This window comes from Perognathus longimembris, chromosome 6, assembly GCF_023159225.1.
Source record: "Perognathus longimembris pacificus isolate PPM17 chromosome 6, ASM2315922v1, whole genome shotgun sequence".
NCBI lineage: Eukaryota > Metazoa > Chordata > Mammalia > Rodentia > Heteromyidae > Perognathus > Perognathus longimembris.
Window position 1 is genome coordinate 12,929,633 of NC_063166.1, and position 18,931 is coordinate 12,948,563.

The window sequence follows — 18,931 nt, forward strand, 5'->3', positions numbered from 1 at the left end:
ATGTTGTGTTCCATTAGAAGACATAGAATCAACCATTAGAGATGCTAAGATTGTCCCCCAGTGAAGGGGATACTGAAGTGGCAGACCACCAGGTGCCTTGAAAGGAAAAAGCCAAGGGAAAGTGGAAAGTCCTAAATTCAAGCCCCAGTACTGACAACAAACAAACAGCAACAATAACAACAACCACTCAAAAAAAAAAAATCTGACCAGAAGCCAGGCACTGGTGGCTCACACCTGTAATCCTAGCTACTCAAGAGGCTGAGATCTGATGATCGCAGTTCAAAGCCAGCCTGGGCAGGAAAGTCTAGGAGACTCTTATCTCTGATTAGCCACCATAAGACCAGAAATGGCACTGTGGCTCAAGTGGTAGAGCACTAACCTTGAGCTGAAGAACTCAGGGACAGCTCCCAGGCCCAGAGTTCAAACTCTCTACAAACTGGCCAAAAAAAAAAAATCTCTTGCTCCATTCAGCTCTCAGTTGCTCAAGCCAAAAATTATATATATATATATATATATATATATATATATGTATGTATTACTTGTGGGGGGGGGGGGAGTCCAGTCCTGGGGCTTGGACTCAGGGCCTGAGCACTGTCCCTGGCTTCTTTTTACTCAACTCTAGCACTCTACCTCTTGAACCACTTCTGGCTTTTTCTGTTTATATGGTGCTGTTCATGTGTGCTAGGTAAGCACTCCACCACTAAGCCACATTCTGAGCCTGATCATGATATATTGACACTCCCATAATGTCTATTCTAATCCATCAGATTGTCCTATCAATCTTGCCTCCAAATGTAATAGATTTCATTCATCTGTCTTCACCCATCCCACCTATCTTTCCGCCTTACTGAAACAGTCTAATTGGACTCCCTACTTCTACTCTTGCTCCCTAATGATCTAATATGCGCTCTGTAATCTCCTTAAAATGTTAACAGATCATTACTCCTCTACCTAATAAACTCTTTATAGCCTTCGCCATACATTTGAAAACCAAATCCAAAATACACGTCTCCTTGTTAAATAAATGTCCCCCCCACCGCCGCAAAACACTTTACATATTCATCTTTCCCATTCCTTTGCACCTTGTGTCGATGCATCAGGCATGCCCTCCTTTTCTTCTACTTTCTACCTTACGTGGTTTGTTTCCTTTATAGCATCAGAAGGTAAGCTTATGAGGACAAGCATTGTCCTCTGTGCCTCGTGCAGTTAATGGAAGGATTGGCAAATATTTATTGAACAAAAGAAACTGAGAGATGCATGGAAGTTAGTGCTTGCTTCAGCAGCACTAAAATTAGGATACAGAAATTAGCATGGGCCCTTGACAAGGACAGCATATGCATTCATGAAGAACTCCTTATTTTTGGCTGGGTGTCTCAGAGAAGACCGAGATCTCAGGATTGGGTTAGTTTGTGGTTTTGGGTTTGTTTTTTTATGCCAGTCCTGGGCCTTGGACTCAGGGCCTGAGCACTGTCCCTGGCTTCTTTTTGCTCAAGGCTAGCACTCTGCCACTTGAGCCACAGTGCCACTTCTGGCTGTTTTCTATATATGTGGCGCTGGGGAATCGAACCCAGGGCTTCATGTATACGAGTCAAGCGCTCTTGCCACTAGGCTATATTCCCAGCCCGGGATTGGGTTAGTTTGAAGCCAGCCTGAGCAACAAAGTCCATGAGATTTTTATCTAATTAACCACCAGAAGCCAGAAGCAGAGCTGATGTTCAAGTAGAGTGCCAGTCTAGAAAAGAGCTAAGGGACAGCACCCAGGCTCTGAGTTCAAGTCCCAGTACAGGCGTGCGCGCGCACACACACACACACACACACACACACACACACACACACCGTTGCAGGGATTAAGTCCCTGCAATTAATCCCGGCTAGCTAAGGTTTTAAGGTTCCTTGAAAGGGTAACAAATAAATGGGAGTGGACTTCTGTTACTGTGGCCAGACCTTCACCCATCCTCCTCTTTGCCCTTGAAATTTCCTTTAAAGATTCCATGACCACTTCGTTGCCATACTGAAATATGTCATATTGACATATAACCAAAGGGACACATGATGAGCAGTTTTTGTAAGAGATTGGACATGAGGCTAAAAGTTCTCTTCTGAGAATTTCTATCTTTAGATTGGTAACACAAGAAACAAGAAATCAGGACTAGGGATGTAACTCAGTGGTAGAGAGTTTATGCTTAACATATGCAAGGCCCTAGATTCAATCCCCAGCACCCAAAACATCAAAACTGAGCTATCACTTCAAAGTGTATGCTCGGGATTTCCTACTCTCATGAAATCCTGGAGCTGACCTGGTTTTGTCCTTTCAAAGACAAGTCTTCAGGCCCTTCTTTCCATTCCAGGAGTTGCTTGTATCCTTCCAAAATTCTTTTCTCTGTATAACTAATATAAGCTAAACAAAACAAAGACCCAGAAACACAAGGTTAGGCAGAGCCAGCTTCCAATGCTTGCCACTGAAAGACCTCAGATGGCCAAGGAATACAGCTGCCTACGTGATGTGTGTCAAGAATAGCAGGTGTGTGAAACTGTAGTTAATCCAAGACCCTCTCCCTACTTTCTTTACAATGCAGTTGTTACCATGGGAATAGATCCATGGCATGATTGTGTTGAGAGACTGACAAATTCCAGCTAATATTGGCTTTTTCAGCCACACAGTTGAGTGTTTTTTGTTTTGTTTTTTCTGAGTGTCATATCTAACAACTTTTTTGGTTTGGGCAATATTGGAGATTGAACTCAAGGCCTTGTTTACTAGGTAGGTACTCTATCACTTGAGCCATATCATCATATCACCAGTACCTTTTTGCTTCCCTTCATTTCATAGGTGGGGTCTCTCTTTGTGCCTGAGCTGGCTTGAACTTCTATCTTTGTATTTGTGCTTCTCCTTGTCACTAAGGATGACAGGTGTGTACCACTCCACCCAGCCAGTAGTTGAGATGGAATCTTACAAATTTCCTCCTACTCCTTGCAACTGACCTCAAACTGTGATCCTCCAATCTCTACCTCCCAAGTAGCTAGCATTACAGGTTTGAGACACCATGTCTTGTCTGGTTTATTCCTAACAACTTGTGTGTGACACACATAATTGGGATAGGGCTATCACCCCTGGCCCTGTACCACTTCAACTCTTTCGTTTACAGTCTCCATATCAATTCAGCTATCCACACTCGTGGCCATATTCTAGTATATGAAAAAACTGAGAAATGGCTGTTGACCAACAAAGGAAGTCTTCACTCAACGTCCTTGGTGCCATTAGAGTACCTTGTACTGCCCACTATCATTGACTTGTAATTATCTGTCTAGCTTTAGTTGTAACTGTGATCCCCTTGAGAGCAAGAGATTATGGTTTAGTATTAGTGCTTTATACTGTTTGTAGAACACCCAAATATATATAATATAGAAAACTGGGAAATATAGGAAAGATCATGTGATCTAAGCCCTTTGAAAAAAAAAAAGGAAGCCAGGCAGAGCACTGGCTCACCGTAACCCTAGCTACTCAGGAGGCTGAGGTCTGAGGAGTGCAGCTCAAAGCCAACCCAGCCAGGAAAGTCCATAAGATGCTTACCTCCAATAAACTACCAAAAAAAAAAAAAATCTAGAATTGGAACTGTGGCTCAAGTGGTTAACACACTAGCTTTAAGCAAATAAGCTAAGGAACAGTTCCTAGGCTGAGTTCAGCCTCATGCAACCAGCACAACTAAATAAAATAAGATTAATTACTCAAAGCCCAAGCCGGGTGCTAGTGGCTCACTCCTGTAATCCTAGCTACTCAGGAGGCTGAGGATTCCAGTTCAAACCTAGCCCAGGCAAGAAAGTCCATGAGACTCCTGTCTCCAATTAACTACCCAAAAGCTGGAAGCTGTGGCTCAGATGGTAGAGTATTGGCTTTAAGCAACAAAGCTCAGGAACAGCACCCAAGCCCTGAGATCAAGCCTCCAGGACTGGCACTAAAAAAAAAAAAAAAGGTAATCACAGAAACCAGGCTATGATGGTACACCCTGTAATCCCAGTACTAAGGAGGTGGAGATGGGAGGATCACAAATATGAGGCCAGCAGGCCCATGTACTGGGCTGCTAGCCCAAACTAAAGTAATATTGAGCCAATTCAGTTCTGATTCTGAAAGGTAAAGTAACTTCCCAGAGGCAATTCAGTAGCCAGGACAATGGTCTCTTGATGGATCTGTGAAACCATCCACGTAACCCAGCTGCAAAAGAAACATATTTATCTCTGTGGCTCTGCTCATATCTTTTCCACACAAACTATTTAATCCAGTCCACCATCAATTTATTAAATTTCAGGACAAAGTTTATTTGAAGAAATTATAACAATTAACATCTCCCTCCACCCTCATTCTAATATCTATCCCTCCACCTCTCAATAAAAGGGCTCCCTCTATCAAATGTGGGTAGGATGGAAAAATGAGGCAGTGTGGTTCTACTGTGCAGTTATACTATAACCTTTAGCATCTGTGGCCACAGCCCTGAGTCCCTCTGACCATGGCAGATTGTTCACAGAGTGGTAATGCCACCCTGAAAACAATGAGGGTCAGCTGCCATCTCCTGAGTTCACTGGTCACATTCATCACTGTGGTCAATGTATGAGTTATTGGTGGTAGTAAAAGGTAGACAAGAGGCACAAGCTGTTCAGGGGAACATCCTCTGTTAAAGAGGGTTCTAGGAATGACATGTGGAATGCTTCATTTGTTAAAGTGCTCAACTACAACTTATTAAAAAAAAAAAGGTGACTACAAGTGGAAAGCATGGCATAATTTGAGGGGCTTCTGGAAAAGTACAAAAAAAAAGCACATAAAAAGACTTATGCTCACAGCTCTAGCAATAATGAGGGAAAGCTTAGAGCTTTATCTTAGATCATTGCAGCTCCAAGTCAAACATATCCTTGGTTGGACACCAGGTCCTTTCACTCCTCATGGACACTAAGTAAAAAAAAAAAAATACATCATCACTGTGTTCTGCCTCTTTTCTAACCTTCTTATTTGAAGTCTTATTTCCTCAATGGGCATTAAGACTACAAAAAAAAAAGTCCATCAAGGGCAGGTGACCAATCTAAGTATAGCTTATAAACCACTTCCCTAAACAGGGAGATACCAGAACCTAGGTAAGAAATCTAAACTTCCCAGTCTGCTGGGCTGAGGTTCATACCCAAGAGCAGAAGGGTAAGTATCCATCATCATCAGTGGCTACTTGTCCTTGAAATGAGTGGACAGCCTGAGCAATCACTTATAAGTCCAGTGGGCAGTGGTCCAGCCCGGGCCCTTGCACAGATCCCGGTGACGAACGTAACAGGCATGAACTCGAAATCGACGGCCACAATGCGGACAGGCATGCAGGGCTCCAGCATGGGTCTTCATGTGCTCTGTCAGATGGTGCTTTAACTTGAAGCGCTTGTTACAGATACCACAGCCAAAAGGCCGAAGGCTGAAGGTCAGCATGATGTGCCGGTCCCGTTTTGGCTTCACTGCAAACCGCTTCCCACACAAGCAACCAAAGCGTTTTCCATCTGGAGGTGGTGCCCCACCTAGCTTTACAGGCCCATGCACAGCCTGCCCTGTTCCTCCAGGTCCTCCACCCCCAGACAGGATTTCATTTCCATGAAGATCCACTGGTTTCCAGGATGGGCCCACTCCTCCAGATGTTGTCCCTGTTCCTGAGGGCAGTAAGAATCGTAGCTCCCCATTCCCTTCAGCATCTCCGAGGAATGCTTTGGTCTCCTCTTTTATTCCTCCAGACTGAGTTCCACCTCCTGCTATCTCCTCCTTAGGCTCAAAGGGCTCCTGCTTAATGTAGAAGATTTTGGGAGACAGTGCAGTAGGAGGGGCAGCAGACTCAGCTGGTGTACTCTCACTCTCTGGAAGCCTGCGGGGAGCCGTTATGGGCAGCGGGTGGGACCCACGAGCAAGGGCAAAACTCCCTGATACTCTCTGAGGTTGAGAAGTCTGAGATAGTGAAGTTGCTGATCCTTGGTCCTCCTCTTCTTCTTCCTCCTCCTCCTCCTCATCTTCTTCCACCTGAATTTGTAACACTTCTCCCAGTTCACTCCCCTCCCCTCCAATGGGGCTCTCTGTAGAAGCAGGACTCTCAGTAGAAGCAGAGGATTGTACTGGGGCCTGAAAAGGGGAAGAGCGGATACACCAGCCCCCTGGAGAGGATGTGGGAAGAATTGTGTGGTAGGAGACTCCTCCACGGGCGGAAATTCCACTCCCTGAAATTTCTAGTTCCCTAAGAATCTCTGAGCATTGGTCTACTACTTGCCACATCTGAAGGCCACTGGCTACAAGGAGATGGGCAGGGAGAGCATCCAGGGGCAGGCGGAGGTGCCCTGAATAAATGAGTTGAAGCAGCCCCTCGAAGGCATCAGCTTCAATGACACTTGGCAGCGTGAGTCGAGGCGCATCCCCCAGAAGCAACTTGTCGTGAAAGTAAGGAGAAGCAGCAGCCAACACTGCTTTGTGAGCCCGAAGTTCCCGGCCCTGCACCAGAAGAGACACATCACAAAACTTTCCCTCTAGCCTGTGGCGGTTCAGGGATTCCAGAAGCGACGAGCTATGCTGAGGGAACTCGATCTGGATCGTTCGTGGGGCTGGGTTGCAGACCGGGGAGGACGCTGGGGGAGGCAAAGACGTCGAAGAATCCATAGCTTTATGGAAGGGCAGAATTCCTGGAGGGTTGGGAAAAGATGCAAGTCTGAAGGTAGACTCCACTGAGGACGAAGGCTGTGGGGAATAGGGATGAAAGTCACAGAGGGCTGTGCGGATGAGGAAAACGCCCAAAGCAGAAACTTATTTTGGGGGGGGGTGTTGTGGGGCTTGAACTCAGGGACTGGGAATTGTCCCTGAGCTCTTTTGCTCTACCACTCTGAGCCGCAGCGCCACTTCCGATTTTCAGGTGACTACTAGGAGTTAAGAGTCACATGGCCTTCCCTGCCCGGGCTGGCTTTGAACCCTGATCCGCAGATTCCAGCCCCCCTGGGTGGCCTAGGATTACAGGCGTGAGCCACCAGCGCCCGTCTCAAGGGCGGAAACTTTTCTGCAGTCCCTGCAGATCATCAGTCAGTCCTTCTCTCCAAGAGAAAACCAACAAAATACTAACCTGAGTCTTAACCTCCAGGCCCTGTGAAGATGGGGAGGTCGGTCCTTCATCAACGATCCAGATCTCAGGAGCCCGAGACGCCTCCTGCCCCGCAGCTCTGTTCCGCCTCGGGGCGCACACAATCGCAGGCTCTCGTACGGTTTGGCCACTCAGCAGCCGAGTGTCCCAGCCCGGCTGCCTTAGGCGCCGGCACGGCCACACCGTTGCACACGCGGGCCGACCTCGCGGGACCACTACCGCCACAACGCCTCCCCAGCCGGAAGCCGCCACCTCCCCCCCCCGCACGCCCCTCGCTGAGCGTGCGGGGCGGGACGAGGCCCGAGACCAATCGGAGGGCAGCATCCTACAAGCCTCGTGCTGATTGGTTACTCGGCGGAAAGGGCGGGGCCAGCAGGAAGCCGCGGATCCCAGGACCCATTGGGTGGGGTCTCAGAGGAGCAGCCTTCGCGGCCCAGGATGGGGAGCTTAGTCTCTGGAGAGCGCAACTGGTCGGCCGTCGCGTAAAGCTGCGTGTCCCGGTGGTTAAGCGTAGCGTCCTGGTCGGTGCTGAGAGGGCCAAGATTAATTTGGCACCTACTGTGTGGACTGAGCACTGGCCCCCGGTACCTCGTGTCCTCCCACCAGCCATGGAGGTAGGTGTTGCCATGCGAGGGAAACTGACCCCAGAATCCTGAGTAGGCTGGCAAGTGGTTGTCTGGCGCGCACGTTTACTAAGGAACGAGGCTTTGGCCTCTATTTTTCGGAGCATTTTTACCAACAATAAAATCTTATTTCTAGACAATTAGCTTATATGTAGATACAGACTTGGACTCTTTTGTCAGGTTATGCTGCGGTGTTCATCCTCAGCTGCTTCGGGCTACGTGAAGCAGTGGGGGAGGGGAGAGTCAGGGTGGGTTCGGCCAGGGCAAACACACCTCACGGCATGAGGAGCGATAGTGGCACCAGGCAGGGGCATATGGCCTTTCTCCCAGGCTGTCGGCTTCTCGAAAAATATCCTGATACCCTCCTGGTCCGTCTGGAGACCCCAGGCTAAGAAAGTCAGCACAGCAATAAAAGAACAATCTCCGTTTATTAAACATGATTTTTCTGTTTCACCACACACTCCAGAAAAAAAGGAAATGGGGCTGGGAGTGGAGAAAAGGGAGAAGTGGGGGAGGGGAGGGGACAGAGAAGACGGGAGTGGGTTGGGGAGGGAGAACGAGAAAACAAAATAAAACAGGTAGGAAGAGTATCTCCCTACTCTTAAGGTGCTGAGTGGGAAGGGAAGCGGAGGGGCGGGGGAGGAGGGGGCCAGGAAGCTCTGTACAGAGGGGTCGCCCCCAGCCCACACACACACACCCCGGATATGTACAGTACAAACCCCAGATAATTACAACAGCCAAAGAGAGGAAGAAGGGGGTCCAGAGGAAGGGCCTGAGGTGTGGGGAAAGCAGAGGAAAGGGCACAGGGATAAAATTTCACATATTTACAACTTTTATATAAGTATAAATTTGGCCCCGGCTGGGTGTATGTGTGTAGGGGGATGGGACTAAAGGGGAACTGTCCATACAAAAGAAAGAAGGATGGGGTCTAGGAAGAGTCTCAATACCAAACGCAAGAAGGGATGAGGGGGCAAGGCTGAGTAGGGGACAGCAGTCAGGGAAGAGGGGGGGCCAGGGAGGGGCTTCTCCCTTCCCATGGCCTACCCACCCTGAACCCCATCCATCCTACCTCCCCTATCCCGCCAGAGAGCTATGTACAGAGAAACACCGAAAAATTGTGGAGCTGGCGGGAAGGAGGGAGGTGGAAGGAGACTGGGGCAGGGGGAGGATGAGAGGGAAGCCCAGCCCTGTCCTACCTCCCCCCGGGGGGGACAGAGTCATGGAAAGGGGCCCCCCAACACCCCTCCTCTAACACAGGTTCCCCCACCCTGGGGGAGAGAGACATGGCTTTTCCTAGAGTAAATTCCCCCCTCCCCCTGGGAGTAGAGACCAAGAAGAGAGAGGGGAGGGGCAGAGGGACTGTGTGTGTCATAGTAGGACAGATCAGCTAGACTGTCCTCTTCAACACACACACACCCTCCTAAACCCTAAACCCCTCACCCTAACCTCAATTCCACCCCACCCAACACACTGGGGGAGGGGGGGGCATAAGCCCCCTCACCCCGCTCTGGGACCAGCCGAGAGCAGATCAGGTGTGGAAGGAAGGGGAGACAACTCCCATTCCTCCCTTGCCGCCCCCTCCCTGCCCCGGTGGCCCCCTCCACCCCATCTGGGTTCTGGGTGGGGAGGGAGTAAATTTAAGAGTGGTGGGAGAAGGAGTTTGTGCGTGCTGAGCCCCCCCAGACGCTCCTGAGAAATCAAGGGGTAATAGGGTCCCCTCACCCGGGGTCCCCTCCCCATAACAAGGGGGGCAGGGGAGGCCAAAATGGGGCGGTGGAGGGGAGTTAAGATTGTCAGCTCTGGTTACTGCTAAAAAAATCACCCTGAAGTTGAAAGTTTGGAGGTGCCACACCCCCAGGGTGGGAGTGAGGGTCTGTCCCCCAGTGCTCAGGGGAACAATGAGGCAGAGGGTGGGGATAGCACCCCGGAGTGAAGGGGTCTGTGTGGGGTAGGTGGTATCCTAGGACAAGGGTCCCTGGGGGTCAGGGGGCAGCACCCGACAGGAAGGAAAAGAGGGCGGCTGAGGGTCCCCACTCTCCCTCCTGGAAATGGTGCAGTGGGGGGGGGGGGGAGGATTGGTGTCCCTCGAGGAGGCATTCAGGGAGGCAATCCCGCTGTCCCTCAGTGGTGTCCAGTCCTGGTGATTGGTGCTGTTCCAGGATGGGGTGCACGGGGAAGGAGAAGAAGGTCTGTGATGCTGGGTGGGCTAGTGGTCTGCGGTGTTTCGGAACTCGCCGTTCTCCGTGATCTGCAGCCGGGGTGGGGGGGGCGGGGCTGGGGGGGCCAGGCCGTTCCAAGGTGGGGCCAGCGTCACACGCGGGTTTGTTGGACCCAAGGGGGGAAGCTGCCTCTCCTGCAAGACACCAAAGAGGGGAGCGCGGACTTATTGAGACGCTTCGCAGGGACCTGGATGCACGCCCCAAGCAGTGGCCTCCCCCACAGCCGCGTCCACCCCCTCCTCCCAGGACAACCCCAACCATCCTCCTGTTTTGTTTCTCACCTGCAGTATCTTCTGGGATCAGGGAATCTCACCCCCAGACTCCTAAGAGAGGCCTTCAAGCCTTCACCCCAGAGTCACTCCAGGAAACCATTCAGAAGCAGCAAGCTCTCTTCTCACCCCTCAGCCTAATCCCACTAGCTTCACCTGGGTATCATCCCCTCCCCTCCTCCTCGTGGGACCCCCTCCCTACCCACCCCCAACCCCAGGTAGGAACTTTACATCCAGGAACCAGGGGAGGCAGTACAGCAAAACCTCATTAATCCAAACCCCTGTGGATTTGGAATTTTTTCATAACTTGAACAGAAACTGGGCTTGAGTTTTTCCTTTATCTGTGAAGAAAGGGAGTGCTAAGCAAATTAGTGGTGGAAATGTGTCTGTGGGAGGGGACATTTAACTTAAACCAGCAAACAGATTTTTCAAGCCTATCTATTCATTAAGGCATGCTCCCTGAGGGCCTGAGTGGAAAAAGCCTTGTTCATGGAGTTCTACTTACTGTATATATTTTGAAGACACACATTTCATTAAATACATTGTCATTCAGTTTTGTCACTTATTCAGTAAGTGACCATCTTCTCAAATATAACATCCCAAATGAGAGAGGTTTAACTGGGAGGAGAGGGGTCAGGGAAATGATGTGGGAAGGGGAAATCTTCCTCCCACATTTGATGGAAGTTACTGAGAACCTCTGCAGGAACACAGCAGGCCCCAATCTCTGCATTCACACAACGCCCAAACTGGCTCCAATTCTTTCCACTCCCACCTTCCTTTCATTCCCTAGCTATGGCCTCACAGCTGGAGGGTGAGGGGTGCCAGACCCTACGCCCACCCCTGGTTCTGTTCTCACCACCTCCTGTCTCTCCTGTACCAACTCCTGGTTCCTACCCTCAGATCACTCTTCTGTTCCTCTGCCAGGAGAGAAGAAAGTCACCCAAGTTCCCCACACTTCTGGCCACTTAACTTGGCTTTTTAAAATGCAAGCTCAAAACTACAAGGTTCAGAGGGAGAAGTGGTTTAGAACGAATGTCTACATTCCTGAGCCACAGTATTTAGTTAGGCCTGACAGCCTATAGTTATATCTGACCATCATTTCCAAAGGACACAAACAAAAGCTCCCAGGGCAGCTCTTACTTTCCATCCCAGAGTCAAAGATGCACCTAAACTCTGTCTTTAGGCAAAGCTGCCCCTCTTAGCTCACTGGCTGTCTCGTGCACTGCCAGTCAGTGAGAGAGATAGGAGAGATTATATGTGGCTAGAGTATCCTGAGTATATATGGCAAGGGAGCAGGGGAAGGAACCCTCAGATTCCCTTCCCTCTACTTGTCTGCTCATGATGGCACATGGGCATGCCCCTTACACCCCCATGGACCCAAATTTAGAAAGTAGATAAATTAGGGTGCCATTATTCATTTTACAAAAGAATTCACTGCAGGAGTCCTTTAAATGATGAGGTCCCCTGGTGCCTTTTAGCATCTGTTTACAGATCACTAACTACTTTGACAGAGAGGCTGGGCAGGCAGAGAGTTAAAATTACAGTGCAAAGAGCCACTGCCCACTGCAGATCAATCCCACAGAAATAAAGCATCTCAGAAATGATAACTGTAGCTGACAAGTTCCCACTTACTGGCTTTTAAGGTAGGATTACAGAGGCAGCAAGGCCACAGGATGGTGGGAGAAGGGGAGTGAGTTCCTTAACAACCTGGACATGGGAGCCCTGACAGGAATAGAAGGTCATTGAGTATGCTGTTCCTGCCATTTCTGCCTGGGAACCAGCATGGCTAGTGAGCCCTGAGGTGGTCTCACCTCGCTTCTCTCAGGCTAGTCCACAGCCTAACATCTGTCCAATATTCCCTCTTGTTCCTCCTAAGTCTCCTGAGTTAACTTCCCACTCCCAGTTCTCACCAAGTGGGTGCTAACATGAGCACCAGGTGCCTTTTGCCTCACAGGTCTAAGATGGGGAAGAGTAAAAGGAAAGGAGCAGAAAGGAGGGGGTAGAAAACCAGGGTTAGGGAAGGAAGAGGAAACCCCTACGTACCTTTTGCAGTCGGTACAGCCCCTATTGGCCAGGGCCCCTCAACTCATTGTTTTCCTCCACCCAGTTGAACCCACCCTCACACCCCAACCCCAAGGACGCTCTGGTGAAATGGGGGGTGACAGACATACATTGGAGAGGTAGAGGAAGGGGAGGGTGTAATCAGGAGGAGTGGGTTTGGAGGGAAGGAGTGGGACCTGTGAGTGTGCTAGGTCCAGCTTGGGTGAAACTCAGTAGTTTTTACTAAAGCATCATAGGGGATTGTGGGGGCATCAGCAAGTGCTCTCTGATGGGGCCGTGGGAGGCGTCTGTGGGGAGGTGTCAGGAGGATAGGGTCTGTGGGCGTTCTCCAGGTGTGGAAGGCAGCAGTGAGAGGGGAGAGGCTTCATGACCAACCTGCAGTGGTCCGGAGTCACCTCCCCCAGTGTCCTCCGCCCGTGGTCAAAGCGGAACCAGGAGAATTACCTGATGAGGAGCTGCAGGGGGAGAGAGTGGGGTCATGGGGTCAGGGCCTTGGCGGTAGTGACAGGGAGGCCTGGTGGTCAGAGCAGAGGAAGGAGTGTGGGTAGGGAAGAACAGGATCTGGGGAAAGCAAGGAGGGAGAGGCCACCTAGCTGGCTGAGAAGCATAGAGGGCAGCAGCAGGGAGCCAGAGAGTGAGTTGAGTGGGAAGCCAGAGAAGGCCAAAGGAAGGGAGGTAGATTTAGGCACTGAGGAAAGGGGCTGAGGGGAAGCCCTCGGGATCTGAAGAGTTGGGAAGAGGAAACCATATTGGAGCTTCTGGGGAGTCAGATTATAGGGCGTTAGGAGAAGCAAGGTGATGGGGACCCCAAGTCTTTAGGGCACCCTCCAGGGTTTGAGGAAACTACAGTTCCCACTGCCCTGTGCTCCATTCTAGCAAAGAGCAACTTCTAGCCCAACAAGAGCAGAATAGAGAGGCTGAGCTCTTGCCTTGAACAGGAGCGAGCAAAGGCACAGCAGCAGTTCAAAGACCAGGTAAGGACGTGGCAGAGGCCGAGGTTAGGTAGGAGGCCCTGAGATGCAGACAGGAATGGGGAGACGGGCAGGAAGGCACAGGGAAGGGGCTGACACTGCCAGGAGTGACATAGGCACAGATGATGGGATGAAGATGGGTCACTGAGGGGCTGCATGGAGGGAGCAGCCGCAGACAAACGGAGGACAATGGGAGACAGATGTGATGGGGCTGGGGTGGCTGGTGCAGTGAGCGCACAAAGGACAGTGGGATGGATGGGGATGGGACACGGAGAAGATAAATGACATTGTAATTTCCACCTGAGCGTCGAGCAGCCTCTTCTTGGGTTCAGGCAGCGGCTCAGCCATGGCGGGGTGGTCCCGGCGCAGCTCCTCCTCCACCAGCATCAGCCTGAAGGGACGGGCTTCAGTGGGGTTAGTGGCGGGCACAGGCTGGGTGACTGCCCATGGAACTCCTGACTGCCTCGGCCGTCCTTCTCCCCTTCCCACAGAATCCTCCATTGTTGCCACCCAGAAGACTTCCTTGTCACTCAGGGTCCTGCTCTCCACCTTCCTCTAAGGGACTCCCACATCTCCCTACTGAAGACAGACTTCTGTACCTTGAAGACCTCTGACACCCAAACACCCCACCCCCATCCCCAGGGGACTGCTGTGTCCCTCCTGTAGACCCTGTGGCTGAAGATTTGGCTTCTACCTCCAGTGACACCCTGAGACACCCCTAGCCCAGGGCCCAGGGCCAGTCTCCATAATTAATATGCCCAGCTCTCCCTGACTTTGGCGGGGATTCTCAAGGTCATATGAAGGCTATCAATAAAAGCAGGGGTACCAAAATGTTTTAGATCAAAAAGTCCTTCTATTTCTTACTCCATACATTTGTAAGGGATCAAAAATGGAGTTGGCTCTGGTTGGAGTGGGGTTTAGGTTCTCCACCCTTGGTCTCAAGATAACTGACCCCCTTGCTGAGACATCAGCTTTGGGGAGCTAGTAACATGCACAGGCCAAAAGATGCTTTCTTTTTTTCTTTTTTCTGCCAGTCCTGGGCCTTGGACTCAGGGCCTGAGCACTGTCCCTGGCTTCTCTTTGCTCAAGGCTAGCACCCTGCCACTTGAGCCTATGTGGTGCTGGGGAATCGAACCCAGGGCTTCATGTATACGAGGCAAACGCTTTTGTCACTAGGCCATATTCCCAGCCCCAAAAGATGCTTTCTGATGAAACCCTGTGCCAAGGCTGGAGAGGGAGGTCTGCCCAGGAGTACTCAGAGGTCCCTGTGACTAGGGTCCCGGCTTCACTCTGGGGTGAGTTTCACACACTGAGTTGAGATTAACCAATGGGCAGTTCTGGCCTAGGCTGCAACCAGACACTGGCTGCTACATATCCCAAGGGTTTCAGAAGTTACTGCATCAGGAGAGATGCCAGCATTTGGTAAAGGGACATTGAGGTTTCGCCCCACCAGGTGATAAGCGGTGAATCCCTGGGAAGAGCCTGGTGGGACCTCCTGAAGTAGGCAGAGAACTGGAAGAGTAGCCCAGTCCCTGCTCCTTTCAGCCTCAGGCTCCCTCGCCACCCCTCCCCGGGCCGCCCCTCACCTGCCAATGATGCTCTTGATCTGTGAATCCTTTTCCACCTGCTGTTGCCTCAGCCGCTTCTCACTTTGCTCCAGTCGGGCTTGATACTGCATCAGGATTTTGCTGGTTTGTTCTTCCTGAGACAGCAGCCTCCGCTCATACTCTTCTAGCTTCCGGTTGGACATGTGCAGCCTCTCCTTCAGTGAGTGGATCTCTTCCTCGTACTCCTTCACCTGCCCGCCGGGCACACGACCCCGCACTATGAGGGGCGTCCTTCCCTGACCCCACCAACCAGCCCCTATCGTCATCCACCCAGGAAAGCCCCTGCATGGAGGAGCATCAAATCCTCTCCCTTCCTGTGGACCACAGTCAGCATGCTTTAGGTTCATGCTGAGGCTCACTCAAGATGAAGCAATGATACAGACCCATACCCTAAGAGGTGTGTCTGTGTCTGTGCCTGTTCAAGCCTATAACGACATATAAGGACCCATAGAGCAACCTAGACACACCTTGTGTAAATGTACCTAGAAATGAAAGATAAAGGGATTCACCAGCTCCAAGCTGAAACTGAGTATGTGGGAGAGACACAAGAAGAAAGAACACTGGATTGGAGTGGGGCAGGGATAGGTATATCCTACGCGTGATTCTCCTTAAGTATCCTGGGCATTGTAGGTCATTAAGGAGCTCTGAGGCTGAAAATCTAGGAATATCACTCTGCTAATACAACCCAGGAGTTCCAGAGCCAAAGGTCAGTCATTTTTTTCATTTTTTAATAAATTTTTGTTTATTAGAATCATTTTTCTAGTTCTAGAATGGAAGTCTAGAATTATGCTGCCTAATATGGTAGCCACAAGCTACATGTAGCTTTTTTTTCCCCCCAGTGCTGGGGATTAAACTCAGGGCCTCACCACCAAGCAATTTGTGTAGTTATTTCAGAGTTAAATAATTTATTTCTTGAATCATAATAGGTCACATATCCAGTACAATAGCCACTAGCCACATGTAGCTACCTTTTTATTTCCCCCCAGCTGTGGGGCTTGAACTCGGCCTGGGTGCAATCCCTAAGCTCTTCAGTTCAAGGCTAGCACTCTACAAATGGAGCCACAGCACCACTTCTGGTTTTCTGGTGGTTAATTAGAGATAAGAGTCTCACAGGCTTTCCTTCTCAGGCTGGCTTTGAACCACAATCCTCAGATCTGAGCCTCTTGAGCCTGTAATCTTAGGCACTGGGCTGTAGCTAGCATTTTTTTTTTTTTGGCCAGTCCTAGGGCTTGGACTCTGGGCCTGAACACTGTCCCTGGCTCCCTTTTTGCTCAAGGCTAGCACTCTGCCACTTGAGCCACAGAGCCACTTCTGGCCATTTTCTATATATGTGGTGCTGTGGAATTGAACCCAGGGCCTCAAGTATACGAGGCAAGCGCTTTTGCCACTAGGCCATATCCCCAGCCCCTGTAGCTAGCATTCTTAACAAAGCCTATCACAGGACCTTTTTATCACTGCAGAAGGTTCTATTGGATAGAACTAGTCTGTGGTCTTTCTCAACAGAAAGTTTCCTCCCTTATTTAAAACAGAGACTGGAGAAGGAGCCCAAGAGCCTTTTAACAGCCTCTGAAAGAGAAAAATACATAACCAACCCCCTTCTAGGTACAGAGGAGAGATGTGAATTCACTGCTTATAATGGTTGCCTTGGAGTATTAGTGCTTTATTTGCTCTTGGAACTTGCTGGACCAAGTCCATAAGTCGGCACAACATTATCTATGCTCAGAAACTACCTAAAAAACGCTCTCCTCCCCCACATGGTAGTCATAGGTTCTTTACATATGACCTAATCCTGCAGTCACTCTTTTCCTCCTGGCCCTTGGAATGATGTCCTCCTCAAATAACTTCCTGCAAATTACCTGCAGGTGTCTCAAGGCTCTTAGGATTAATCTGCCCTCAGTTGCCACCAACCAAGACCCTAGAGTCCTTGGCTCACTGAGGAATCTGTAGCAATTTAGGTCATGTAACCCACACCCACATTCAGAGGTCAGTGCTTGAGTGGCCTAGCCATTGTTTGTACAGCCTCTGCCAGGCCCAGTTGAGTACCTTCCACTGCTAGTGAAGGAAAACTTCCCTTCCTGAGCAGTCTCAGAAGTAGGCGTAAGATTGTCTCTGGGGAAGAACATGGCCAGCCTAATTACAACATGTCTCTCCCCAGTCTATAGTGTACATAACCCACAAAACAGAGTTGGATCACTTTTTAAGTGGACTGGTTACCATCTTGTCTCCCTTAATAGAGTGAAGCCTTCTCAAAATGAGACCAGGTCCTTTTCTTTTCACCATAACTATCTGAGATTCTATGTTTTCCTTGGAGGGACTAAAGTGAAAGGAAGGTCTAGGACTGGGGGGGGGGGGGGGGGGGCAGGACCAGCGTACCCTATCTAGCCGGCTCTCATCCATGGATTTCGAGTACTCCTTGAGCTTGTACTCTTCCCGCTCAATGTGGGCGCTCTCAATGTCCGCCGACAGGTGAGGCATATTGGAGACCCAAGCCACAGTTCGTTCAGACGCTGGCATCGTGGGGTTCAGTGTGGATGGTGTCTGCGAATGCTGGGAGCAAGGTAGAGGCAGACAAGACAGCAGAAAGGTGGGAGAAGGCAGGATGCGTTTAGAGAGAAAAAATAGAGCCAGCAACTGAGAGCCCCAGACCTACTCCCCTAATCCAGCCTTCTCCCCTTGCAATGCTAGGGAAGGCAATAATTGATCATTGATTTTATCCTATGAGGGCAGGCATTTTGGGGTTATTCACTGTGCCTAATGGGCACATGGCAAGCAATTACACGCTTTGCTTAAAGAACCAAAGGAGGTGAGAAAACCCATGCTGTGGCATCCCGACCCCTCACACCATTTCCTCTTTCCCTCCCAGCTCTTCACCCACCCCACCCACTTTCCTCCTACCCTCACCTACCTGCTTGGTGATGGAGGGCTTGAGCCCCCCACCCCCTCCGCCACCGCTGCCCCCGCTGCCCCCAATGCTGCCCTCCTTGCTGAGGCTCTGTTGCCGTGGACGGGAGGGGCCGTAACTTGGCTCTGGGGACTGCAATAGGTTCCCGCTGGATGGCCGGGGTTTCTGGGCAGCGCTGACTGTCAACTGCTGAGACTTGCCCCTCTGCAAAGGAGGTGGCTGGCCCCCACCGCCCCCACCACTGCCCCCACCACTCCCACCTCCGGGCCCTGAGGGAGCTGGCCTCTGGGGACCGATGGTGATCTGGGGAGGGGACAGCATGTGCTGCAGGTTGTCCTGGAGTGAGAGCTGCCGACGGGTGAAGTCAGTGCCAGAGGGTCCAAACTCATCACTGTAACTGTGGCTATGAAGGATGGAGGCAGCGGGGGGCTTAGGGACCCCTGAGGAGAGGTCCTCACTCTTGCTATAGCCATGGAATGGGGCAAAGGTGTCCCCTGGGGGCTCGCCACCTCGGTGGTGATGATGGTGGTGGTGGTGATGATGGGACGAGGGTGGGCCGTGGCCACCACCCCCTCCGTGGCCCCCTGGGGGCCCTGGCCCATCAGCAGCCATATGGAAGAGAGGGTTCTGGAAGGAGAGGGGGATGCGCAGTTGCTGGGCAGGCACACCGTCCGTGGTGACACCCATCTGGCTGAGGCGCATGCCAGCTGCCGTGATGGATGAGCCACTCCCCTGGGAGAGGCGTCCAGCAGGTGCAGGCCGAAGCCCCAAGGCCGCTGTCAGTGAGGCCTGGCTTGAGTGCAACAGGTCTCCAACAGCCGCCAGGTTGGAAACACTACTGCTGTTGAGGCGGCCACCAGGCCCATCACCTTGCAGGTCCAGCATGGACACACTTTTATTGACACTCAGCATCTTCTGCTCCGGCTCTGTGATGTCCGAGCTGCTTGTGCAATATGCTGGTGAGGACCGGGCCAGTGGTGGCCTGCTCACATAGAACAGGTCTTTACCCCCACCAGGTGGCGGTGGGGGAGGTTTTTCCTTGGTGGGGGAGGGGAGGCGAGCCATGTCCATAGAGCTGTCAGAAGGGAAGGGGACACACAAGCAGAAGGTAAGCTCAGGGCTACTGGCAACTAAGCCTGCTGTGGTCTGGTA

The 18,931-nt window shown here is 51.1% G+C and overlaps 2 protein-coding genes across 4 annotated transcripts in view; both read right to left on the reverse strand.

Moving 5' to 3' along the window:
• Positions 1–4,003: 4,003 nt before the first annotated feature.
• Positions 4,004–7,413, reverse strand: Zbtb9 (zinc finger and BTB domain containing 9). Its single transcript, XM_048347952.1, has 2 exons — positions 7,110–7,413; positions 4,004–6,733 (listed from the first exon to the last, which is right to left on the reverse strand). The coding sequence occupies exon 2, from the start codon at positions 6,653–6,655 to the stop codon at positions 5,237–5,239; it is 1,419 nt and encodes a 472-aa protein (XP_048203909.1). The 5' UTR covers positions 6,656–6,733; positions 7,110–7,413; the 3' UTR covers positions 4,004–5,236.
• A 318-nt stretch (positions 7,414–7,731) lies between these two features.
• The window catches only part of Syngap1 (synaptic Ras GTPase activating protein 1), a 33,291-nt gene continuing 22,091 nt past the window's right edge, over positions 7,732–18,931 (reverse strand). Inside the window, exons 15-19 of one of the 3 annotated variants that reach the window (XM_048347954.1) lie at positions 17,783–18,854; positions 17,251–17,424; positions 14,857–15,062; positions 13,571–13,661; positions 7,732–10,103 (exon numbers count right to left, since the gene is read on the reverse strand). In XM_048347954.1, coding sequence (XP_048203911.1) covers positions 9,957–10,103; positions 13,571–13,661; positions 14,857–15,062; positions 17,251–17,424; positions 17,783–18,854 — 1,690 coding nt within the window. In that variant the 3' untranslated portion in view covers positions 7,732–9,956. Of the gene's footprint in view, positions 10,104–12,766; positions 13,662–14,856; positions 15,069–17,250; positions 17,425–17,782; positions 18,855–18,931 lie in introns of those variants that run through there. The other 2 variants (XM_048347953.1, XM_048347956.1) reach the window with 2 other exon arrangements.

Bases quoted from the DNA above. Each gene is read 5' to 3' on its own strand.
- Zbtb9 (XM_048347952.1), bottom strand. From the start codon at position 6,655: ATGGATTCTTCGACGTCTTTGCCTCCCCCAGCGTCCTCCCCGGTCTGC.